General features: G+C 45.2%; 1 protein-coding gene across 2 annotated transcripts in view; it reads right to left on the bottom strand.

Annotated features, from left to right (window-relative positions):
• Positions 1 to 26,489, bottom strand: part of lsm3 (LSM3 homolog, U6 small nuclear RNA and mRNA degradation associated) — a 37,305-nt gene that overhangs the window by 10,106 nt on the left and 710 nt on the right. The window contains exons 1-2 of one of the 2 annotated variants that reach the window (XM_070894935.1): positions 15,735 to 15,827; positions 10,459 to 10,569 (exon numbers count right to left, since the gene is read on the bottom strand). In XM_070894935.1, the coding sequence (XP_070751036.1) occupies positions 10,459 to 10,569; positions 15,735 to 15,812 (189 nt within the window). In that variant the 5' untranslated portion in view covers positions 15,813 to 15,827. Of the gene's footprint in view, positions 1 to 10,458; positions 10,570 to 15,734; positions 15,828 to 26,489 lie in introns of those variants that run through there. The other variant, XM_070894936.1, reaches the window with a different exon arrangement.

Below are 26,489 nucleotides of genomic sequence, written 5' to 3'. Positions count from 1 at the left end.
CAGCAGAGGAGGACAAAGGATTTGATTAGGGCAAGGAAAATAGAGTACGAGAGGAAGCTTGCAGGGAACATTAAGACGGACTGCAAAAGCTTCTATAGATATGTAAAGAGAAAAAAGTTAGTAAAGACAAATGTAGGTCCCCTGCAGTCAGAATCAGGGGAAGTCATAACGGGGAACAAAGAAATGGCAGACCAATTGAACAAGTACTTTGGTTCGGTATTCACTAAGGAGGACACAAACAACCTTCCGGATATAAAAGGAGTCAGAGGGTCTAGTAAGAAGGAGGAACTGAGGGAAATCCTTATTAGTCGGGAAATTGTGTTGGGGAAATTGATGGGATTGAAGGCCGATAAATCCCCAGGGCCTGATGGACTGCATCCCAGAGTACTTAAGGAGGTGGCCTTGGAGATAGCGGATGCATTGACAGTCATTTTCCAACATTCCATAGACTCTGGATCAGTTCCTATGGAGTGGAGGGCAGCCAATGTAACCCCACTTTTTAAACAAGGAGGGAGAGAGAAAACAGGGAATTATAGATCGGTCAGCCTGACATCGGTAGTGGGTAAAATAATGGAATCAATTATTAAGGATGTCATAGCAGCGCATTTGGAAAGAGATGACATGATAGGTCCAAGTCAGCATGGATTTGTGAAAGGGAAATCATGCTTGACAAATCTTCTGGAATTTTTTGAGGATGTTTCCAGTAGAGTGGACAAGGGAGAACCAGTTGATGTGGTGTATTTGGTCTTTCAGAAGGCTTTCGACAAGGTCCCACACAAGAGATTAATGTGCAAAGTTAAAGCACATGGGATTGGGGGTAGTGTGCTGACGTGGATTGAGAACTGGTTGGCAGACAGGAAGCAAAGAGTAGGAGTAAATGGGTACTTTTCAGAATGGCAGGCAGTGACTAGTGGGGTACCGCAAGGTTCTGTGCTGGGGCCCCAGCTGTTTACATTGTACATTAATGATTTAGACGAGGGGATTAAATGTAGTATCTCCAAATTTGCAGATGACACTAAGTTAGATGGGCAGTGTGAGCTGCGAGGAGGATACTATGAGGCTGCAGAGTGACTTGGATAGGTTAGGTGAGTGGGCAAATGCATGGCAGATGAAGTATAATGTGGATAAATGTGAGGTTATCCACTTTGGTGGTAAAAACAGAGAAACAGACTATCATCTGAATGGTGACAGATTAGGAAAAGGGGAGGTGCAACGAGACCTGGGTGTCATGGTACATCAGTCATTGAAGGTTGGCATGCAGGTACAGCAGGCGGTTAAGAAAGCAAATGGCATGTTGGCCTTCATAGCGAGGGGATTTGAGTACAGGGTCAGGGAGGTGTTACTACAGTTGTACAGGGCCTTGGTGAGGCCACACCTGGAGTATTGTGTACAGTTTTGGTCTCCTAACTTGAGGAAGGACATTCTTGCTATTGAGGGAGTGCAGCGAAGGTTCACCAGACTGATCCCCGGGATGGCGGGACTGACATATCAAGAAAGACTGGATCATCTGGGCTTGTATTCACTGGAGTTCAGAAGAATGAGAGGGGATCTCATAGAAACATTTAAAATTCTGACGGCTTTAGACAGGTTAACATAGAAACATAGAAAATAGGTGCAGGAGCAGGCCATTCAGCCCTTCTAGCCTGCACCGCCATTCAATGAGTTCATGGCTGAACAGGAAGAATGCAGGAAGAATGTTCCCAATGTTGGGGAAGTCCAGAACCAGGGGTCACAGTCTAAGGAGAAGGGGTAAGCCATTTAGGACCGAGATGAGGAGAAACTTCTTCACCCAGAGAGTGATGAACCTGTGGAATTCTCTACCACAGAAAGTTGTTGAGGCCAATTCACTAAATATATTCAAAAAGGAGTAAGATGTAGTCCTTACTACTAGGGGAATCAAGGGGTATGGCGAGAAAGCAGGAATGGGGTACTGAAGTTGCATGTTCAGCCATGAACTCATTGAATGGAGGTGCAGGCTCGAAGGGCCGAATGTCATACTCCTGCGCCTATTTTCTATGTTTCTATGTTATGGGGAGCGGGCGGGGAAGTGGAGTTGAAGCCAGGATCAGATCAGCCATCTTACTGAATGGCAGAGCAGGCTCGAGGGGCCAAATGGCTGACTCCTGCTCCTATTTCTTATGTTCTTATAAGATAGTCACTAATAAATCCAATAAGGAATTCAGGAGTGACTTCTTTACCCGGAGAGTGGTGAGAATGTGGAAAATATCAAACTGCACACAAGCCAGGACCAGTGATGCTGACTCTAGATGCCCAGCAGATGCTACACATCCTCTCAAGGGATAACCAGATATTGGAGTTACGCAGGAAGGTTGACCAGGGGCCACCGGACATGCAGTTTCAGATTCTGTTTTGCATTCCCGGCAGGTGTTTATTTTTCAGCATTTAAATCTCCATATCCTCTCGTGGATCAGACCGACACAGGGCTTTGCCGCAAGTCAAGTCAGGTGTAACGCCGTTAATCCATCGAGACGCAAGTCTCACTTAACCATTCATGGGCGGGAATGTTTATAGATTAAGAACAAATCAAAACAGAATGTATATTTGTTGTAAATTATGTATTCATTCTTTAAATGCTAGTCGTTGCTTGTCTACCGTCGTATCTTTTAACATAGCCAACCTTAGCCAACTCGTCCCTCATACCTACAGTTTGCTTTGTTTAGATTTAAGACCCTAGTTTCGGAATTAACGAAATCACTTTCAAACGCAATATAAAATTCGATCATATTATGGTCACTCTTCCCTAAGGGCCCCTTTACTACAAGATTATTAATGAACCCTTTCTCAGTACACAGATCTAGCCTGTTCCCCAGTTGTTTCCTCAACATCCTGATCTAGAAAACTATCTTGTATACATTCCAAGAAGCTGATATCAGCAAAAGTGACCTTGAAGCTGTCGGATTGTCGTAAAAATCCAACTGGTCCATTAATGTCCCTTTCGGGAAAGAAACCTTCCCAACATTATTCATTCTCGGGATGTGGGCGTTGCTGGCAAGGTCGGCATTTATTGCCCATCCTTAGTTGCCCTGAGAAGGTGGGGAGTGAGCCTTCTTCTTGAACAATTCAGTGTTTCACTAGGCCACTTCAGAGGGTAGTTAAGAGTCAACCACGTTGGGTGTGGGACTGGAGTCACATATAGGCCCAGACCTGGTAAGGACGGTAGGTTTCCTTCCCTAAAGGGACATTAATGAACCAGTTGGGTTTTTACGACAATCCGACAGCTTCATGGTCATTTTTACTGACACCAGCTTCTTGGAATGTATACAAGATAGTTTTATAGATCAGTATGTTGAGGAACCAACTGGGGAACAGGCTATTTTAGATCTAGTATTGTGCAATGAGAAAGGGTTCATTAATAACCTTGTAGTAAAGAGGCCTTTAGGGAAGAGTGCCCATAATATGATAGAATTTTATATTGAGTTTGAAAGTGATTTAGTTAATTCCAAAACTAGGGTCTTAAATCTAAACAAAGCAAACTACGTAGGTATGAGGGGGCGAGTTGACTACGATAGATTGGGAAACTACATTAAAAGGTTCAACGGTAGACAAGCAATGGCTAGCATTTATAGAATACATAATTTACAACAAATATACATTCCTTTAAGGCATAAAAACCCCACAGGAAAAGTGGTCCAACCGTGGCTAACAAGAAAGTCAAAGATAGTATTAGATCAAAGGAAAATACTTATAATGTTGCCAAAAAGAGCAGCAAGCCTGAGGATTGGGAGGATTTTAGTATTGAACAAAGAAGGACCAAGAAATTGATAAAGAAAGGGAAAATAGAATGAGAGTAAACTAGAGAGAGAGAGACATAAAAACAAACTGTAAAAACTTCTATAGGTATGTAAAAAGGAAAAGATTAGCGAAAGTAAATGTGGGTGTCCTACAGACAGGTTCTATTGTTTGTTCTGCTCTGCTGGCTTCGAGCGAGCAGCTGCTGCTTCACTGGTTCTACCAGTTCTCAACTTTGTTGGTCGCTGGTTGTGGTTTTACTTTTTCTCCGCTACTTTGATCTAGGGCGACCTACAAACCTGCGTCAAGGTCGCCACCATCTTTCTGCACCGCTATCGACTCTCCCTCCTACAGCACATCCTCGCTCTCTCTACACCTCAAATAGCTCTGGACTTCATGCGCCTGCCTCGGACAGCGATTCATTGATGCTCCATGCCGGCCCCATCCTGCTCATGTCGGCTTTGTCCTTCCATGGGACCTCTGACTTTGACCCAGGTCTCCCTACGATTGTATCCCATTAACTACTACATAGAAACAGGCCACTGTAACCTGAGCTTTACCCCTGTCCATTTGCTTGCGCACTTTGGCTGCCGTTCCAGACCCGAGCCATTCAACATGTTCCACTTTCTCCCTCTCTTTTCTTTCCTCTTTATCCCTGACCATTCTCTCCTGTCCTCATGCCTCCTTTCACCTCTTCTCTCTCAGATACTCTTCCCTCCTCAATCCCTACCCCCATCCTTCATTACTCTTCCTACTCTCCTGCCGCCGTCCCAGGCTCGACTCCCTGCTAGATAAGCCTACAGCTTCCCTCTGTGCTTCTCTTGGCTTTGTCCGAAGGGCCCATCGAGGCACTAGGTGCTGCCTCCTTCCGAGGAGCAACCTCAACTGTCCCATCCTACCATCTCGCCGACCTTCCCGCCCACTGGGAATTATGTTGCCAATCTCCTCCCCGTCCAACTCACCCCCTCTCCCCCCCAGCGCTGACCCTGTGGACACAAGCAGTGCATCAGCCATCACCGACCCTCTCCACATCTCCCTCCAGAGGGCCCAAGTTTCCACAGGATAAAAAAACGGGCGCCCCTCCGAGCTGGGCGCCCGTTTTTCGCGCCTAAAACGGCGCCAGAAAAAAAACGCGCTATTCTCGAGCGCTTTGCAGCTCCTTGTCTGATTGGCGCGGCGCCCAGGGGGGGCGGAGCCTACACTCGCGCCGATTTTGTAAGTGGGAGGGGGCGGATACTACTTAAATTAGTTTTTTCCTGCCGGCAACGCTGCGTGTGCGCGTTGGAGCGTTCGCGCATGCTCAGTGTGAAAAAAACATTGGCACTCGGCCATTTTTGTAGTTCTTTGTAGCTGTTTAATTTTTGAAAATTTTTTAATAAAAGCACATTGCCATCAGCACTGAGGCTACCCTTCTCGCTGTCTCCTTCCCTTCCCCTCCCCACCCTCCACGGCAACAAACGGCGGTTTCCTCCCCCTCCCTCCCCTCCACGGCAACAAACCGCTGTCTCCTTCCCCTCCCTCCCCTCCATGGCAACAAACCGCTGTCTCCTTCCCCTCCCTCCCCTCCGCGGCAACAAACCGCTGTCTCCTTCCCCTCCCTCCCCTCCGCGGCGGCAAACAGCGGTTTCCTTCTCCATCCCCCGCGGCAACGAATGATGGCTGAAGCACTTTCACACAGGTAGGAAGATGGTTTATTTAATCTTTTCTTTGCTTATAAATGTTTATTCAGGTTGGATTTATTTGTATAATATTTGTAGAAGTATAAATAAGGATTGATTGTAGAATTTAATGACTTCCCTTCCCCCTCCCCCCCCCACCTCGTTCTGAACGCCTAATTTGTAACCTGCGCCTGATTTTTTAATGTGTAGAACAGGTTTTTTCAGTTCTACAAAAATCTTCACTTGCTCCATTCTACTTTAGTTTGGAGTACGTTTTCACTGTGGAAACTTTCAAATCAGGCATCAGTGGCCGGACACGCCCCCTTTTGAAGAAAAAATTCTGTTCCAAAGTAGAACTGTTCTACCTGACTAGAACTGCAGAAAAAAAAATGTGGAGAATTGCGATTTCTAAGATAGTCCGTTCTCCACCAGTTGCTCCTAAAAATCAGGCGCAAATCATGTGGAAACTTGGGCCCAGAATGTCCATTAGTTTGCGAACAAGGCCCTTGCCATCCATAAGCTTATTGTGGATGATTGCATCGACATCATGGCTCTGATGGAAAGTTGGTTGAGGGGCGATGACACCTTAACCTTAAATAAGCCAGGCTATACCTTCCATCGCTTGCCCCGCCCAGACCGCCGTAGTGGCGATGTGGCTCTCATCAGAAAATCAGGGTCTGTCTCCCTACTCCTCCGGCACTTTCTCCTCCTTTGAGCATCTCACCTTATTCCACCCCTCTCATTGAAAATTCTCGTTTTCTACCGTCCACCAAGTACCATAAAATTGTTATCACCAATATTTCTTTACTGCTTTCCTCCCTCGGCCTCTGCACCGAACTTCTCATCCTTGGTGATGTTAATCTCCATCTCAACTCATCACGCTCTGTCTTTTCCGGGTTCACTAGCCTCCTATCCTGCCTTAATCTCTCCCTCCATGTAAACCCTTCAACCCATATTCACGACCATCCCCTCGACCTTGCCATCTCTCGTGGCCTTGTTACTCCCATCGTGTCATCGTGATAAGGCCATCTCTGGCCACTTCCTTGTATCGCTCTCCACCCACCCACCCACATCCCCGCCACTCACTTTCACACCCCCCCACCCCCCCAAACTGCCAACACCACCGACCCCCCCCACCCCCCCACCTCCTTCTGTGCCTTCTCCTGGAAAAACCTCTCTTACAATTCCACTTACGAACTCCCAAATGTCCAGCCTTTAGCCCTCCATTCACCATGACATTTCTACAGCTACGGATCTGCTCAATCACACCCTCACTACCACCTTTGATGGCCTTATCGCTATTAAAACAATTACTCTCTCACCCTGGCCATTCCCTCTGGTACAGCCCTGATCTTCGCTCCCTTAAATCCGAAGGACACAGACTTGAACGGATAAAGCGGACAACTGGTTTAGCCATTCACCGCCAGATCTGGCTGGACCACATAAAACACTATCAGGTCCTGCTCTCGTCTGACAAAATTGCTCACTATTCCAGAATCATTCTGGAATGCAGATAAACCCCAGCTTCTATTCTCCCCTGCTAACCATCTTCTTAAACCCCTCTCCCCAGTCTCCACCCTCACCTCCGACAATAAGTGTGAGGAGCTCAAGGACTTCTTTGTCTCTAAGCTTGAGACCATCTGTTCAGCCACCTCTGCCTCTTCCCTTCCTTCCCCTAGCCCACCAGGCCTAGCTTCCTCTAAGGATCCCCCCGCCCTAGCCCTGACCTCACAATCACATCGTTCTCCAGTTTCTCTCTGATCTCCCCTCATGAACTCTCCAAACACATCTTATCCATGAGACCCACTAAACTGCTGACACCTGACTTCCTTTTCCAGTTCCCATGTTAGCTGACATTGTTAACGGTTCTCTCCTCAGGTACTATCCCCCTTTCACTCAAATCTGCCGTCATCACCCCTCTCCTCAAAAAAACAACCCTTGACCCCTCCGACCTTGAAAACTACCACCCCATCTCCAAGGTCCTTGAACGTGTTGTCGCCTCCCAAATCCGTGCCCATCTTTCCCGCAACTCCGTGTTTGAATCCCTCCAATGCAGTTTCCTTGCCTACCATAGTAGCAAAACGGCTTTCATCAAAGTCACAAATGACATCCTTTGTAACTGTGACAAAGGCAAACTATCCCTCCTTGTCCTTCTTGACTTGTCTGCAGCCTTTGACATGGTTAACCACTCTATCCTTCTCTAACGCCTCTCCACTGGCATCCAGCTGGGTGGGACTGCACTCGCATGGTTCCATTCTTATCTATCTAATCGTAGCCAGAGAATCACCGGCAACAGCTTCTCTTCCCGGCCCGGCCTCATTACCTCTGGTGTTCTCCAAGGATCTATCCTTGGCTCCCTATTTCTCATCTATATGTTGTCACTTGGCGACATCATACGAAAACACACCCAGAGGTATCTGTGCTCCTCTAATTCTTCCCTCTGGAGTATCCCTGATTATAATCGCTCAACCATTGGTGGCCGTGCCTTCTGTTGGCTAGGCCCTAAGCTCTGGAATTCCCTGCCTAAACCTCTCTGCTTCTTTACCTCTCTTTGCTCCTTCAAGACGCTCCCTAAAACATACCTCCCACCAGCCCTAATTTTCCCTTATGTAGCTCGGTGTCAAATGTTTTGTCTCATAATACTCCAGTGAAACGCCTTGGGACATTTCACTATGATAAAGGCACTATATAAATACAAGTTGTTGTTGTTAACATAGGCGAAATTATAATGGGGACTAAGTAAATGGCAGAGAAATTAAACAAATACATTGTGTCTGTCTTCACAGAAGACGCAAAATACTTCCTGGAAATAGTGGAGAACCAAGGGTCTAGCGAGAATGAGGAAGTGAAAGAAATTAGTATTACAGGTGCAACGTCCCGAATCCGGAACTCCAAAACCCGGAATTGTCCGAAAACCGGACGTTTCGGCGAGTGGAGAGGAGCAGAGGATCGGCAGGCGGTGAGGTCCGAAATCCGTCACAACCTGAAATCCGTCACAGATTCAGCCCTGTGGATTCAAGATTTCAGACGTTGTACCTGTAGTAAAAAAATTGTACTGGAGAAATTAATGGGACTGAAAGCCGATAAATCCCCTGGACCTGATGGCCCACATCCTAGGGTTTTGAAAGAGGTGGCTATAGAGATAGTGGATGCATTGGTTGTCATATTCCAAAACTTCCAAATATTCTAGAACAGTTCCCGCAGATTGGAAGGTAGCAAATGTAACTCCGCTATTTAAGAAAGGAGGGAAAACAGGGAACTACAGGCCAGGTAGTCTGACATCAGTAGTAGTGAAAATGCTAGAATCTATTATTAAGGGCGGGACAACAGGACCCTTAGAAAATAATAATAGGATTGGGCAGAGTCAACACAGATTTATGAAAGGGAAATCATGTTTGACGAATCTGTTAAGAGTTTTTTGAGGTTGTAACAAGCAGAATAGGTAAGGGGGAACCAGAACATGTGGTGTATTTGGATTTTCAGAAGACATTTAATAAGGTGCCACATAAGAGGTTATTAAACAAAATTAGGGCTCATGGGATTTGGCATAATATACCAGCATGGATTGAGGATTGGCTAACGGACAGAAAACAGAGCGTAGGAATAAACGAGTCATTTTCGGGTTGACAGACTGTAACTAGTGGGGTACCGCTAGGATCACTGCTTGGGCCTCAGCTATTCACAATCTACATCAATGATTTGGATGAGGGGACCAAATGTAATATATCCTTTTACAAAAGCAAAATACTGTGGAATCCAAGTTTGCTGATGATACAAAGCTAGGTGAGAATGTAAGTTGTGAGGAGCATGCAAAGAGGCTTCAAGGGTATATAGACAGACTAAGTAAGGGGGCAAGAACATGGCATGTGGAGAAATGTGAAGTTATCCACTTTGGTAGGAAAAATAGAAAAACAGTGTTGTTTAAACAGTGAGAGATTGGACCTGGGTGTCCTTGTATGCGAATCAGTGAAAGTTATCATACAGGCACAGCAAGCAATTAAGAAAGCAAATGGTATGTTGGCCTTTATTACAAGAGGATTTGAATATAAAAATAAAGACGTCTTACCGCAATTATATAGGGCCCTGATAAGACCGCACCTGAAGTATTGTGTACAGTTTTGGTCTCCTTACCTAAGGAACAATATACTTGCCATAGGGAGTGCAACGAAGGTTCAATAGACTGATTTCTGGGATGGGGTGGGGATTGTCCTATGAGCAGAGATTGAGTAGACTAGGCCTATATTTTCTCGAATTTAGAAGTATGAGAGGTGATCTAATTGAAACATACATAATTCTTACAGGGCTTGACAGGGTAGATGCAGGGAGGATGTTTCCTCTGGCTGGGGAGTCTAGAACCGGGGTCACAGTCTGAGAATAAGGGGTTGGCCTTTTACAACTGAGATGATGAGAAATTTCTTCACTTAGAGGATGGTGAATCTTTTGCAATTCTCTATCCCAGAGGGCTTGGAGGCTCAGTCGTTGAGAATTTTCAAGACAGAGTGATAGATTTTTGGACTCGAGGGGAATCAAGGGATATGGGGATCGGGCGGGAAAGTACAGTTGAGGTCGAAGATCAGCCATGATCTTATCGAAAGGTGGAGCAGGCTCAAGGAGCCAAATGGACTACGCCTGTTCCTAATTCTTCTGTTCTTATTTGCAGATTTTAAAAAAAAATTAATTCTCAACCTGCCATGGTGGGATTTGAACTCACGTTCGCTGGATTATTAACCATCACAATACTGCTCAGTAATAGAACCGGAGGGGAGACAGGGAGAATTTTTCTTTTACGCAGTAAGATGTTGTGATCTGAAATGCGCTGCCTGAAAGGGCGGTGGAAGCAGATTCAATAGTAACTTTCAAAAGCAAACTGGATAAATACTTGAAAAAGACAATTTGCATGGTTACGGGGAAAGAGCAGGGGGAGTGGGACTGATAGCATCGCTCTTTCACAGAGCCGGCACAAGCTCGATGGGCCGAATGGCCTCTGATAATGCTGGATGATTCCAATGATTAAGAATACGACACCAAAATAATCCAAGCGGCTACCCACGTGTAGTCTTCCCCGAAGCTCGCGGTCATTTCTCATCTTCACGTAAATCCGTTCGTCCAGACTAAGCCTGATCAGGTCGAGAGGCTCCTCAACGGTGTTGGTCGTTTGCGGCTAACATGGAAGGAGCAGAAAGCAGAGTCTTAGCACAAGAGAAACATTTGAAAGGACATATTTCATTGCAGTGTTGTCACTGGGATTTCAGTAAAGTACTGTCCATGACAATTCAGATTATGCGCTGCTTTATAAGCACAGGGGTGCTTTACCATGTAATGCACAAAGCAACAACTTGCATTTATATAGCGCCTTTAACACAGAGAAACGTCCCAAGCTGCTTCAGAGATGCGTAATCCAAGAATCAGAGGAGGAGTGATTTGGAAAGCTGACTAAAAGCTTGGCTGAAGAGGTGGGTTTTAAGGAGAAGAGGTGGAGAGGTTTATACAGGGAGGGAATTCCAGAGTGCAGGACCCAGACGGCTGAAGGCACGGCCGCCAATAGTGGGGTGAATGGAGTGAAGGATGCACACGAAGCCAGAGTCTGAGGTATGCAGAGCTCCCAGTGGGTTGGAGGCCCTGGAAGGTTACAGAGGAAGGGAGGGGCGAGACCGTGCAGGGACTGAAACACAAAGATGAGGATTATTAAAACTAAGTGTTGGTGGACCGGAAGCCAATGTAGGTCAGCAATCAGAAGGTGATGAATAAACGGGACTTAGCAGGATAGGTTACGAGTCACAGAACTTGATGGAGGGTGGGAGGCTGGCCAGGAGAGCTGTGGAATAGTTGAGTCTGGAGGTGATAAAGGCATGGAAGAGGGTTTTAGCAGTTGCTGAGGCAAAGTCGGGAGACATTACGGAGGTGGAAGCATGAGAGGGGGTATGAGGCTCAAAAACTCAGCGTGGGGGCAAATAGGACACCAAGGTTGCGAACAATGTTCCCTATTGGAATATATTTGCTTCATGGGTTCTTTGCTTAATAATTCATAGCAACACATTGCTATTCAGAACTAGTTGGTTTATTAGCAAAAAGTTTAACAATCACACTACACATTACTAGTTCATCCACCAGGCTCACAACCACCTGCCTCATCGTGGATCCCCCGAACCCAACTGGCTGGGGTTATATTGAGTCTTGTGGGCATCACGTGATGGGTTAAGGGAGTCAAGGGTTATGGGGAGTGGGCAGGGAAGCGGAGTTGAGACCAGGATCAGAACAGCCATGATCTTATTGAATGGCGCAGCAGGCTCGAGGGGCCAAATGGCCGACTCCTGCTCCTATTTCTTATGTTCTAGCCACTCACAATTCTACAAACCTGTGAGCATACTCACAGGTACGTACATTACACCTGTATGCTCCGCTGCCACATGGCCTTCCAGGGGTCCCGGACGCGCAGCCAGCTTGCAATAGAAAAACCGTGCATGCACAGTGTTTTGAATGGGCCACGTGGCCCGAAACAAAATTACAAGGGTCATTGGTTGCGAACAGTCTGGTTCAACCGGAGATATTGGCCAGGGAGGGGGGATGGAATCGGTGGTGGGGGGGACGGAGTTTGAGGTGGGGGATGACGATGATGGTTTTAATTTTGGTTCATCCAGGACTGGATATGGGACAAGTGGTCTAACAATACAGAGGCACTGGAGGGGTTGAGAGAGCTGATAGAGAGGGATAGCTACAACCAGCATACATTAGGTGAATTAAGAGTACAATACAGAGATATATAGCGCACATTTAAATATACTTTGAATCATAGAACGGTTACAACACAAAAAGAGGCCATTCAGCCCGTCGAGCCCGTGCCGGCTCTCTACAAGAGCACTTCAGCTAGTCCCACTCCCCCACCCTTTCCCTGTATTCCTGCAATTTTTTTTTCCTTTAGGTACTTATCCAATTCCCATTTGAAAGCTATGATTGAGTCTGCCTCTACCACCATTTCAGGCAGTGCATTCCAGATCCTAACCACTCGCTGCGTAAAAGATTTTCCTCATGACGCCTTTGGTTCTTGGCCAATCACCTTAAATCTGTGTCCTCTGGTTCTCGACCCATCCACCAATGGGAACAGTTTCTCTCTATCTACTCTGTGCAGACCCATCATGATTTTGAACACCTCTAGCAAATCTCCTCTCAACCTTCTCTGCTCTAAGGCCAACAACCCCAGCTTCTCTAGTCTATCCACTTAACTGAAGTCCCTCATCCCTGGAATCATTGTTGTAAATCTTTTCTGCACCCTCTCTAAGGCCTTCACATCCTTCCTAAAGTACGGTGCCCAGAATTGGACACAATACTCCAGTTGAGGCCGAACCAGTTATGTGCAACATTCCCATACTGAATAACAATATTTGGATATTTAAACTACTTGTGATCAAGATTGATGAGCAGCTTAGATTCACTGGAAACATTTAAATCAAAGTATTGACTGCAGAACACAGCTGGTATACAAACTCTGTGGTAAAACAAAAAATATTCACATTATGTACTTGAAGTCGTCTGGTTATTCCAAGTTTTTTCTTGCATTGCCTACTTACAGGAACAATACAGCTGGGAGCGCTTCAGGTCCCAACGAGCCCAAACTGGACTCAAACTAGACGCTCGACTATGTCTGACTCAGGATTAACGAGTGCGCAAGTGATTAATGAAGCACTGGTTTATTAGGTAATCAAACAAATTATTTCAGAGCAGCAAGCTCTGGATTCACTTTTTCAATAAAGTCCCAGAGAGGCTGCTGCCATCTACAACTATTTTTGTTGTAAACTAATAATCAAGTGCCCCCTGATTAAAAGGGGGGGGGGGGGGAACACTCCAAAAACTCCACACTTATAAGAAATGCAAAAAATAATTTCACAAATAAAAAGAAAGACTTGCATTTATATAGCCCCTTTCATGACCACCGGGCGTCCCAAAGCGCTTTACAGCCAATGAAGTACTTTTTAAAGTGTAGCCACTGTTGTAATGTAGGAAACGTGGTAGCCAGTTTGCGCACAGCAAGCTCCCACAAACAACATTGTGATAATGGCCAGACAATCTGTTTTTTTTTTTAAAGTGATGTTGATTGAGGGATAAATATTGACCAGAAATAGTGCAGTTGGATCTTTTACATCCACCTGAGAGGACAGCCGGGGGCCTCGGTTTAATGTCTCATCCGAAAGACGGCATCACCGACAGTGCAGCGCTCCCTCAGAACTGCCCTTCTGACAGTGCAGCACTCCCTCAGTACTGCCTCTCCGACAGTGCAGCACTCCCTCAGTACTGCCTCTCCGACAGTGTGGCGTTCCCTCAGTACTGCCTCTCCGACAGTGCGGCACTCCCTCAGTACTGTCCCTCCGACAGTGCAGCACTCCCTCAGTACTGACCCTCCGACAGTGCAGCGCTCCCTCAGTACTGACCCTCCGACAGTGCGGCACTCCCTCAGCACTCCCTCAGTACTGCCCCTCTGACAGTGCAGCACTCCCTCGGTACTGCACCTCCGACAGTGCAGCGCTCCCTCAGCATTGCCCCTCTGACAGTGCAGCACTCCCTCGGTACTGACCCTCCGACAGTGCAGCGCTCCCTCAGTACTGCCCCTCCGACAGTGCAGCACTCCCTCAGTACTGACCCTCCGACAGTGCAGCGCTCCCTTAGTACTGCCCCTCTGGTAGTGCAGTGCTCTCTCAGCACTGCCCCAGTGCGGCACTCCCTCAGTACTGCACTGGGAATGTCAGCCTGGATTTTTGTGCTCAAGTTTCTGCAGAGAAACAAATGGCATGATCCCTATCCCCTGCAAAGGATTCTAAAATGGAAAGCTTCCTCCCGACAGCTCAATGCCGAGATGCGCTGCTTCATGTGAGACTGAGCCGGTCTAGGAAGGCAACAGGTATGATCCATGGTCCTTGCAGGGCGAGCTGCCCGCAGGCTGGTTAGCAGCAAGGGTAATACAATTGGTCAAAGGATCCTGCACTGGGGAGAGCCCGGTGGGGGAAAGGAAGCAAGAGAAGATTAGAACATAAGAATTAGGAGCAGGAGTAGGCCATTCGGCAGAGAATTCCAAAGATTCACATCCTCCTCATCTCAGTCTTAAATGGCCACCCCTTATCCTGAGACTGTGACCCCTGGTTCTAGACTCTCCTGCCAGGGGAAACATCCTCTCAGCATCTACCTTGTCAATCCCCCTCAGAATCTTGTATGTTTCAATGAGATCACCTCTCATTCTTCTAAACTCCAGAGAATATAGGCCCAATCTACTCAATCACTCCTCACAGGACAGCCCTCTCATCCAGGAATCAATCTAGAGGTTATTTAGCCATAGCTCTCAACAAGTGATTCCTGCTGGAAAGCATGTGTTTGGCTATTCAGTAAGAACAGGGTCAGATTTAGCTGTGACCCTCTTCCTCCAACTCAATAGTCTACCAAGGTTCAAGGCTCACACTGGAAGAACTGAACATGGGTGAGAGTTTGAGAGGCTGCCAGTAACTGTAGCTCGGATCACAGCACTGTCAGGAGAGAAAATCGGTGGGGGGGTGGGTGGGAGAGAGGGAAGGAAATAGAGACAGGAGATTATCTTTTTTGACATGAAGCTGCATCACTGGCTCTTGTGCCACTTGCAATCTAATCGAGCACTAGTACGGGGTGTGAGGTACCGTCTCCACTTTGGGGAAGGCAATTGGGCTCGGCTTACCCACCGTCCCATGCATTTAAAATTTTAAACACTTCGAGCGTATCACCCCGCAATCTGCGTTGTTCTAATAGGTCGTGGGTTCAAGTCCCGCCCCAGAGACTTGAGCACAAAAATCTAGGCTGACACTCCAGTGTAGAGCTGAGGGAGTGCTGCGCTGTCAGAGGTGCCGTCTTTCAGGTGAGTCCTCTCAGGTGGATGTAAAAGATCCCATGGCACTATTTCAAAGAAGAGCAGGGGAGTTATCTCCAGTGTCCTGGCCAATATTTATTCCTCAAATAACATAACAAAAAAAACAGATTATCTAGTCATTAACACATTACTGTTTGTGGGAGCTTGCTGAGCGCAAATAGGCTGCCGCGTTTCCTGCATAACAACACTATGCTCCAAGAATTGGCTGCAAAGTGCTTTGGGACATCCGGTAGCCGTGAAAGGCGCTATATGAATGCAAATCTTTCTTTAATGAAAAAAAGCCCCAATTTAAGTCCTTTGTATTCACAGCTGACCTAGAGTTTGTTTCAGGGCTGCAGTATGAGGAAGGAAGACACGAGTCTTAAAGAAACAAATTAAATGGTTTCTCTTCCCATTGCTGTTGGTGGGCTGCTGCTATCAAGTTTGTCTAGGTAACAATCACTTACTCCAATTGTTTGAGACCATGTGGTAAAGTGCGATATAAATGAAGTCAGTGGATACCCCGGGACTCTGTGTTGGTACATGATGGAGAGATACCTTAGCCTAGAAACAGGCAAGGGAGAGAGAGAATTACAGATCATAGCAACAGTCAGTTTGTTCAAGTGACCAGTTTCAAGACCTTGGGACTGAAACAGGGAGTCCTGTCAATAGGATGTTTAACAAGGACATTGAAACCTACATGAAAGGATGCTGATGTACATATGTTGGAGAAATGTAAACTTGCGCGCACAAGAATTGGTTGAAGGACTGTACATTAACCGAAGACTACCATACAAGGCAAATCCATTTCCTGTTTGATTAGGAGAAAAGTATATAAAAAAGCTTTTATGTTAAGTTCTGGAAGATAGAATCCTTCAAAGATGAGCGCGTGCCGACTGACAAAACTCCAACTGTAAATTGTGTTAATACTCCGCTTCAGTGATTATAATCATAAGATTGAGTTTGTTACTAATCAAGTGAACAACGGAAGTTTGTATAAAACACTCTGCTATAGTTTTGTAACATGTTGCTGGGTGCAGAATCCCCATGTGTCGGTCCGACATTTTAGTCGACAGCACCACCAAGTGGCAACATATTAAAAATATATATATATATACACGCCTTACCAGGATATTCACAATATTGTATTACAAAACTCATTTACAGATTGCCCCGTGTCATTTCAACTGACGTGGTGTCGTGACACATGAACTAGTCAATACCATTACTGCCCAGGAATCACTATATATATATATATATATATAGGAGTGACCTCCCATCCAATTCAATGCAATGCTTGGTAACTGATATCACTGCAAATACAAAGGAAATGAATGCTCTTGCGTGTTCAGTCATGCGACATAGCCCCTGGTGATGGAGCAGGCACCAGCTGCAACGTTTAATAATTGAAAGCAAGTCACCAGAACTGCATCTGAGAAGTGATCGGCAAGTCACTCTGAAAGATGATGCCACAGATCCTTCACGTTGACTTGCCGATTTCTCCACACTCCAGAAGTAAAGAAAGACTTGCATTTCTATAGCGCCTGACACGACCACCGGAAATCCCAAAATGCTTTACAGCCAATGAAGGACTTTTTGAAGTGTAATGTAGGAAACGCAGCAGCCAATTTGTGCACAGCAAGCTCCCACAAACAGCGAATGTGATAATGACCAGATAATTTGTTTCAGTGATGTTGATTGAGGGATAAATATTGGCTCCAGGACACCAGGGATAACTCCCCTGCTCGTCTTCAAAATAATGCCATGGGATCTTTTACGTTCACCTGAGAGAGCAGACGTGGCCTCAGTTTAAGGTCTCATCCGAAACATGTCACCTCCGACAGTGCAACGCTTACTCGGTACTGCCCCTCCGACAGTGCGGCACTCCCTCAGTACTGCCCCTCTGACAGTGCGGCACTCCCTCAGTACTGCCCCTCCGACAGTGCAGCGCTCCCTCAGTACTGTCCCTTCGACAGTGCAGCGCTCCCTCAGTACTGCCCCTTCGACAGTGCAGCACTCCCTCAGTACTGCCCCTGACAATGCAGCGCTCCCTCAGTACTGTCCCTCTGACAATGCGGCATTCCGACAGTGCGCCACTCCGACAGTAGGGGTGTCAACTTAAATTTTTGTGCTCAAGTATCTGCAGTGGGACTTGAACCCACAACGTTCTGACACTGAGCCACAGCTGACACATACCAAGTACAGTACTCATGGTTTCAGCTGCTGTCAGAGCCAGTGCCTTATTCTCTGGGTTCAGATCAGTTTTCAAGAGCTGCTTGCTCCAGGATTAAGAACTACTATCAATTACTCTGTTCATTTATCCTGAGATCCTAAAAAGCCTTTTTTTTAAATTATACTTTGTAAGTACTGGAATGGATATGGTTAGAGTAAGAAATTGACAGAGAGGGGCATTGGAACCCTTCAGACTTGTGTCTATCCTCGGCCCCCTCCTATTTCTCACCTATGTGCTGCGCGTATATTATTTTCAGAAATAGTTTGACAAGGTGCTACATCGGAAACTCGGTAATGGTGTCAGCTGTGGCTCAGTGGGTAGCACTCTCGCCTGTGAGTCAGAATGTTGAGTAGTCAAATCCCACTCGTGACTCGAGCGCATAAATCGAAGCTGACACTCCAGTGCAGTGCTGAGTGAGCACTTCATTGTTGGAGGTGAGATGAAGAGGGGTGGGAGGAGGCTCGTGTGGAGCATAGACCCAGCATAGAGTAGTTGGGCCGAATGGCCTGTTTCTATGCTGTACATTGTATGTAATTCTGGATGGACAAGAGCAGTCCCAAAACTGATCCCTGGGCACTGGGTCTACATATTAATCCATAAAATAGCCACTTACTCTTGCTCTCCTTCCAGCCATTATCTCTGTCCAGACCATTTCACCTTTAAGGACATGGACCTTAATCTTCACGACAAATCTCGGTACACTGCATTCCTCTCGTCGAAAAGCTTTGTTATTTATACAATGAATTCAATTACTGAAGCATGTCCCGACCTTTATAAATCCATGTTGATCATCCCTGATTAGAATCTTACACAGGAGGCCATTCGGCCCATCGTGCCTGTACCGGCTCTTTGAAAGAGCAATCCAATTTAATCACACGCCCAGCTTTTTCCCCACAGCCCTGCAAATTAGTTAAAGAAAGACAAACTTGCATTTATATAGCGCCTTTCACGACCACTGGGCATCTCAAAGAGTTTTACAGCCATTGGGGTACTTTTCAAGTGTAGTCACTGCTGTAATGTGGGAAGCGCGGCAGCCAATTGGCACACAGCAAGCTGCCACAAACAGCGATGTGATAATGACCAAATAATCGTTTATTTATATATGTTGATTGAGGGTTAAATATTAGCCAGGACACTGGGGATAACTTCCCTGCTCTTCTTCAACTGTGGCTCAGTGGGCAGCACACTCCCCTGAGTCAGAAGGTTTTTTTTAATCTAATAATACTCCTGTGAAGCGCCTTGGGACCTTTCACTATGTCTCAAGGCTCCAATTAAATATAAGTTGTTGTTGTTGTCAGTTCAAGTCCAACTCCATGGACTTGAGCACATAAATCTAAGCTGACACTCCAGCGCAGTGCTGAGAGCGCTGCACTGTCGGAGGTGCCATCTTTCGGAAGAGACGTTAAACCAAGGCCCCGTCTGCTCGCTCAGGTGGGCATAAAAGATCCCGCAGTAGTATTTGAATACGAGCGGGGGAGTTATCCCAGGTTTTCTGGCCAATATTTATCCCTCAAGCAACTTCAATAAAAAACAGATTATCTAGTCATTTTAACATTGCTGTTTGTGGGAGCTTGCTGTGCGCAAATTGGCTGCTGCATTTACCACAGTACATAACAACATTATAGGAGCAGGAGTAGGCCATTTGGCTCCTCGAGCCTGCTCCGCCATTCAATAAAATCATGGCTGATCTGATCTTAGCCTCAACTCCACTTCCCTGCCTGCTCCCCATAACCCTCGACTCCCCTGTACTTCAAAAATCCATCTATCTCCACCTTAAATATATTCAATAACCCAGCCTCCACATCTCTTTGGGGCAGAGAATTCCACAGATTCACAACCCTCTCAGAAGAAATTCCTCCTCATCTCCGTCTTAAATGGGCGACCCCTTATTCTGAAACTATGCCCTCTAGTTCTAGATTCCCTCATGAGGGGAAACATCCTCTCTGTATCTACCCTCCCTCATAATCTTATACGTTTCAATAAGATCAACTCTCATTCTTCTAAACTCCAATGAGTATAGACCCAACCTGCTCAGCCTTTCTTCATAAGATAACACCTTCATCTCAGGAATCAACTTAGTGAACCTTCTCTGAACTATTTCTAATGCAAGTACATCGCTCCTTAAATAAGGAGACCAAAACTAGATGCAATACTCCAAATATGGTCTCACCAACAGTTGGAGTAGGACTTTTATACTCTATCCCCCTTGCAATAAAAGCCAACATTCCATTTGCCTTCCTAATTACTTGCTGTACCTGCATGCTAACTTTTTCTGTTTCATGTACAAGGACCCCCAGATCCCTCTGTCCCGCAACATTTTGTAATCTCTCCCCATTTAAATTATAATTTGATTTATTATTTTTTCTACGTGGATAACCTCACATTTTCCCACATTATATTCCATCTGCCAAATTTTTGCCTCCTCACTTAGCCTTTCTATATCCCGTTACAGATTCTTCCTTTCCTACCTATCTTTGTATCATCAGCAAATTGGGCTACATTGCACTTGGTCCCTTCATCCAACTCATTAATATAGATTGTAAATATTTGAGGCACCAGCACCAATCCCAGTGGCACCTCATTAGTTCGTTTGCCAACCTAAACATGACCCATTTATCTCGAGACTGTTTTCTGTTAGTTAGCCAATCCTCAATCCATGTTAATATATTACCCCCAACCCCGTGAACTTTTATCTTGTGCAGTAACCTTTTATGTGGCACCTTGTCAAATGCCTTCTGGAAATCCAAATACACCACATCCACTGGTTCCCCTTTATCCACCCTGCTCGTTACATCCTCAAAGAACTCTAGCAAATTTGTCAGAGATGACTTCCCTTTCAGCTGGAGTCCAGCATTTTTCCAATGACAGATGTTAGACTAACTGGTTTACAGTTTCCTGCTTTCTGTCTCCCCCCCTTTCTTAAATAGGGGCGTTACATTTGTGGTTTTCCAATCCGCTGGGACCTCTCCAGAATCCAGGGAATTTTGGTAGATTACAACCAATGTATCCACGATTTCTGCAGTCACTTCTTTTAAGACCCTAGGATGCAGGCCATCAGATCCAGGGGACTTGTCCATCTTTAGTACCATTAGTTTGCTTGTACTTTTTCTCGTGATAGTGACTGTTTTCAGTTCCCCCCTCCCTATAGTCCTTTGATTATCTATTATTGGGAAGCTTTTAGTGTCTTCTACCGTGAAGACCAATACAAAATATTTGTTCAAAGTCTCTGCCATTTCCCTGTTTCCCATTATTAATTCCCCAGTCTCATCCTCTAAAGGACCAATGTGTACTTTAGGTACGTTCTTCCTTTTTATAAAGGAAGAGAGTAACTTTGTAGAAGCTCTTACTGTCTGTGTTTATATATGTTAGTTTACTCTCATAATCTAATCTCTATTATTTTTTTAGTTGTCGTTTGCTGTATTCTAAAAATTTCCCAAACCTCTGGCCTACCACTAATCTTCGCAATATTCTATGCCTTTGTTTTCAATTTGATATCACCCTTTACTTTCTTAGTTAGCCACAGATAGTTCATCCTTCTTTTAGAGTCTTTCTTTCTCACTGGAATATATCTTTCTGAGAGTTATGAAATATCTCCTTCGCCATCCTCATTTCCTCTGTCTATGATGATCTCCTTAAATGTCTGGCACTGCTTATTTACCGTCTTACCCTTTAATCCATTTCCCCGTCCACTTTATCCAACTCTGCCTTCATACCTTTGTAACTGCCTTTATTTACGTTCAGGACACTCGTTTGAGACCTAAGTTTGTCACCCTCAAACTGAATTACAACAGTGACTATTCTCCAAAAAGTACGTCAAGTGCTTTGGGATGTCCAGTGGTCATGAAAGGTGCCGTATGAATGCAGTCGTTATTTATGTGAAGGAATTCTCCTAATTTCTCCTGTAATTCTTTTGCCAAATGGTTTAAATCTATGCCCTCTGGCTGCCAAATTACTTGCCGGAGGAAACAGACATCCTTGTTTTTTTTATTCAATGTCCCTATTTACAAAGCCAAGCATTCCGTACGCTTTCTTCGCCTCCTTCTCATCTTGCATCACTACACACTTCTCTGCGTTAAATTCCATCTGCCACGTGTCTGCCCATTTCATCAGTCTGTCTCTATCCTCCTGAAGTCTGTTACTATCCTCCTCACTGTTTACTACATTTCCGAATTTGGTATCATCTGCAGACTTTGAAATTGTACTCCTTATACCAAGTCCAGGTCATTGGCAGAGTTGCTAGAGTGGATGTCTCGGAGTTGCTGCAGGGCATTCTGGAGGGGGAGGGTGAACAGCCAGTTGTCGTGGTGCATAGAGGTACCAACGATATAGGTAAAAAAACAGAATGTGGTCCTACAAGCTGAACTTAGGGAGCTAAGAGTTAAATTAAAAAGTAGGACCTCAAAGGTAGTAATCTCAGGATTTCTACCAGTGGAACGTGCTAGTCAAATTAGGAATAGCAGGATAGTTCAGTTGAATACGTGGCTTGAGGAGTGGTGCAAGGGGGAGGGATTCAAATTGCTGGGTATTTGGAACCGGTTCTGGGGGAGGTGGGACCAATACAAACCGGATGGCCTGCACCTGGGCAGGACCGGAACCGATGTCCGAGGCAGAGGCTTTGCTAGTGCTGTTGGGGAGAGTTTAAACAAATATAGCAGGGGGATGGGAATCTACGCAGAGAGGCAGAGGGAAGTAAAAAGTCAATATTCAGGAAGGATAGACAGGAAGGAAAAGGAGGTGGGGTAGCGTTACTGGTTAAAGAGGATATTAAAGCAATAGTAAGGAAGGACATTAGCTTGGATGATGTGGAATCTATATGGGTAGAGCTGCGAAATACCAAAGGGCAGAAAACGGTAGTGGGAGTTGTGTACAGACCACCAAACAGTAGTAGGAAGGTTGGGGATGGCATACAGGAAATTACGGACGTGTGCAATAAGGATACAGCAGATATCATGGGTGACTTTAATCTGAATATAGGTTGGGCTAACCAAACTGGTAGCAGTATTGTGGAGGAGGATTTCCTGGAGTGTATAAGGGATGATTTTCTAGACCAATATGTCGAGGAACCCAACTAGAGAGCAGGCAATCCTAGACTGGGTCTTGTGTAATGAGCGAAGATTCATTAGCAAGCTGGTCGTGCGAGGCCCCTTGGGGAAGAGTGACCATACTATGGTAGAATTCTTCATTAAGATGGAGAGTGATAGTTAATTCAGAGACTAGGGTCCTGAACTTAAACAAAGGTAACTTCGATGGCATGAGACGTGAATTGGCTAAGATAGACTGGCGAATGATACTTAAAGGGCTGACGGTGGATAGGCAATGGCAGACATTTAAAGATCACATGGATGAACTACAACAATTGTACATCCCTGTCTGGCGTAAAAATAAAAAGGGGAAGGTGGCTCAACTGTGGCTAACAAGAGAAATTAGGGATAGTGTTAAATCCAAGGAAGAGGCATATAAATTGGCCAGAAAAAGTAGCAAACCTGAGGACTGGGGGAAATTTAGAATCCAGCAGAGGAGGACTAAGGGTTTAATTAGGAGGGGGAAAATAGAATACGAGAGTAAGCTTGCAGGGAACATAAAAACTGATTGCAAAAGCTTCTATAGATACGTGAAGAGAAAAAGATTAGTGAAGACAAACGTAGGTCCCTTGCAGTTAGAATCAGGTGAATTCATAATGGGGAACAAGGAAATAGCAGACCAACTGAACAAATATTTTGGTTCTGTTTTCACTGAGGAAGACATGAATAACCTCCCGAAAATAATAGGGGATCGTGGGTCTAGCGAGGAGGAGGAACTGAAGGAAATCCTTATTAGTCAGGAAATTGTGTTAGGGAAATTGATGGGATTGAAGGCCGATAAATCCCCAGGGCCTGATAGTCTGCATCCCAGAGTACTTAAGGAAGTGGCCCTAGAAATAGCGGATGCATTGGTGGTCATTTTCCAACATTCTATAGACTCTGGATCAGTTCCTGTGGATTGGAAGGCAGCTAATGTAACCCCACTTTTTAAACAAGGAGGGAGAGAGAAAACAGGGAATTATAGACTGGTTAGCCTGACATCAGTAGTGGGGAAAATGTTGGAATCAATTATTAAAGATGTAATAGCAGCGCATTTGGAAAGCAGTGACAGGATCGGTCCAAATCAGCATGGATTTATGAAAGGGAAATCATGCTTGACAAATCTTCTAGAATCTTTTGAGGATGTAACTAGTAGAGTGGACAAGGGAGAACCAGTGGATGTGGTGTATGACTTTCAAAAGGCTTTTGACAAGGTCCCACACAAGAGATTAGTGTTCAAAATTAAAGAACATGGTATTGGGGGTAATGTATTGACGTGGATAGAGAACTGGTTAGCAGACAGGAAGCAAAGAGTAGGAATAAACGGTCCCTTTTCAGAATGGCAGGCAGTGACTAGTGGGGTACCGCAAGGCTCAGTACTGGGACCCCAGCTATTTACAATATACATTAATGATTTAGACGAAGGAATTGAATGTAATATCTCCAAGTTTGCAGATGACACGAAGCTGGGTGGCAGTGTGAGGAGGATGTTAAGAGGCTGCAGGTGATTTGGACAGGTTAGGTGAGTGGGAAAATGTATGGCAGATGCAGTATAATGTAGATAAATGTGAGGTTATCCACTTTGGTGCCAAAAACAGGAAGGCAGATTATCTGAATGGTGACAGATTAGGAAAAGGGGAGGTGCAATGAGACCTGGGTATCATGGTACATCAGTCATTGAAAGTTGGCATGCAGGTACAGCAGGCGGTGAAGGCAGTAAATAGCATGTTGGCCTTCATAGCGAGAGGATTTGAGTATAGGAGCAGGGAGATCTTACTGCAGTTGTACAGAGCCTTGGTGAAGCCACACTTTGAATATTCTGTACAGTTTTGGTCTCCTAATCTGAGGAAGGACAATCTTGCTATTGAGGGAGTGCAGCGAAGGTTCACCAGACTGATTCCTGGGATGGCAGGGCTGACATATGAAGAAAGACTGGATCGACTCGGCTTATATTCACTGGAATTTAGAAGAATGCGAGATCATCTCATAGAAACATATAAAATTCTGACGGGACTGGACAGGTTGGATGCAGGAAGATGGTTCCCGATGTTGGGGAAGTCCAGAACCACGGGTCATAGTCTAAGGATAAGGGGTAAGCTATTTAGGACCGAGATGAGGAGAAACTTCTTCACTTAGAGAATTGTGAACCTGTGGAATTCTCTACCGCAGAAAGTTGTTGAGGCCAGTTCGTTAGATATATTCAAAAGGGAGTTAGATGGGACCCTCATCGCTAAAGAGAGCAAGGGGTATGGAGAGAAAGCAGGAATGGGGTACTGAAGTTTCATGATCATATTGAATGGTGGTGCTGGCTCGAAGGACCGAATGGCCTACTCCTGAACCTATTTTCTATGTTTCTATGATAAGGGAGACTAGAACTAGGGGGCATAATCTTAGAATACTGGGCCATCTATTTAAAACTGAGATGAGGAGGAATTTCTTCTCTGAGGGTTGTAAATCTGTGGAATTCGCTGCCTCACAGAGCTATGGAAGCTGTGTCATTGAATACTTTTAAGACAGAGATAGACAGTTTCTTAACCGATAAGGAAATAATGGGTTATGGGGAGCGGGCAGGGAACTGGACCCGAGTCCATGATCAGATCAGCCATGATCGTATTAAATGGAGCAGGCTCGAGGGGCCGTATGGCCTACTCCTGCTCCTAGTTCTTATGTTCTTATTTTTATTTATATACAGTATAACAAGAAAAGCAATGGTCCTAATACCGACCCCTGGAGGACCCCACTGCATACTTCTCTCCAGTCAGAAAAGCATCCACTACTCTACCTCCTATCCCTTAAATAATTAGGTACCCAAGTTAGCACTGTCCCTTTAATCCCATGTGTTTCTATTTTCCGAATAAGTCTGTTATATGATACGAATTTTCAAAAGGTATTTGATAAAGTATACACATAACAACACTATCTTCATCAACCCTCTCTGCTACTTCATCAACTAACTTAGTCAGGTTAGTCAGACATCATTTGCTATAACAAATCCGCACTGGTTGTCCCTTATTAACCCATGCATCTCCAAGTGAGAATTAATTCTGTTCTTGACAATGGTCTCCAGTAGTTATCCCACCACTAACGGTTAGTCTATATCTTTCTATACGTTCGCAAAATGGGAGCTGCCTTTTGAACACAAGAACATAAGAAATAGGGAGCAGGAGAAGGCCAATTGGCCCCTCGAGCCTGCTCCGCCATTCAATAAGATCATGACAGATCATTGACCTCAACTCTACTTTCACACCAGATCCCTTAATTTCCCTAGACTCCAAAAATCTATCGATCTCAGCCTTGAATATATTCAGAGACTCAGCATCCACAGTCCTCTGGGGGTAGAAAATTCCAAAGATTCACAACCCTCTGAGTGAAGAAATTTCTCATCCGAGTCTTAAATGGCCGACCCCTTAGCCTGAGACTGTGCCCCCTAGTTCTAGACTCTCCAGCCAGAGGAAACAACCTCTCAGCATCTACCCTGTCAATCCCTTCAGAATCTGATATGTTTCAATGAGATCACCTCTCATTCTTCTAAACTCCAGAGTATAGGCCCATTCTACTCAATCTCTCATCATAAGATAGCCCTCTCACTTTCTCACTGATTAACACTGTAGAAACCTGTAAGTTGTATATACAGCAAGAGTTGCAGAGCATGTGTCACACAGACTCACATATGATGTGCCCAGACAAGCACCTTGGGGCCTTTTACTATGTTAAAAGTGCTATATAAATGCACAATTGTTATTGAGAGGACTAAACACACAAGAGTCCCCGCTTTAAAATGGAAAGCAACTTTTCCTCTTCCATCCCATATGATTTACTGTGAAAAATGAATCTTCAATTGATTGAAAGCAGCAAAGCAAATCTTGAGCTTGGGCCCCTACCCAGTTGTGGAGTTGGAAAGACTGCAGACCCAGATTACAAAATCATCA

This window comes from Pristiophorus japonicus, chromosome 12 (assembly GCF_044704955.1).
Source record: "Pristiophorus japonicus isolate sPriJap1 chromosome 12, sPriJap1.hap1, whole genome shotgun sequence".
NCBI classification, from domain to species: Eukaryota; Metazoa; Chordata; class Chondrichthyes; family Pristiophoridae; genus Pristiophorus; species Pristiophorus japonicus.
This window is presented reverse-complemented; position numbering and strand designations above follow the sequence as displayed.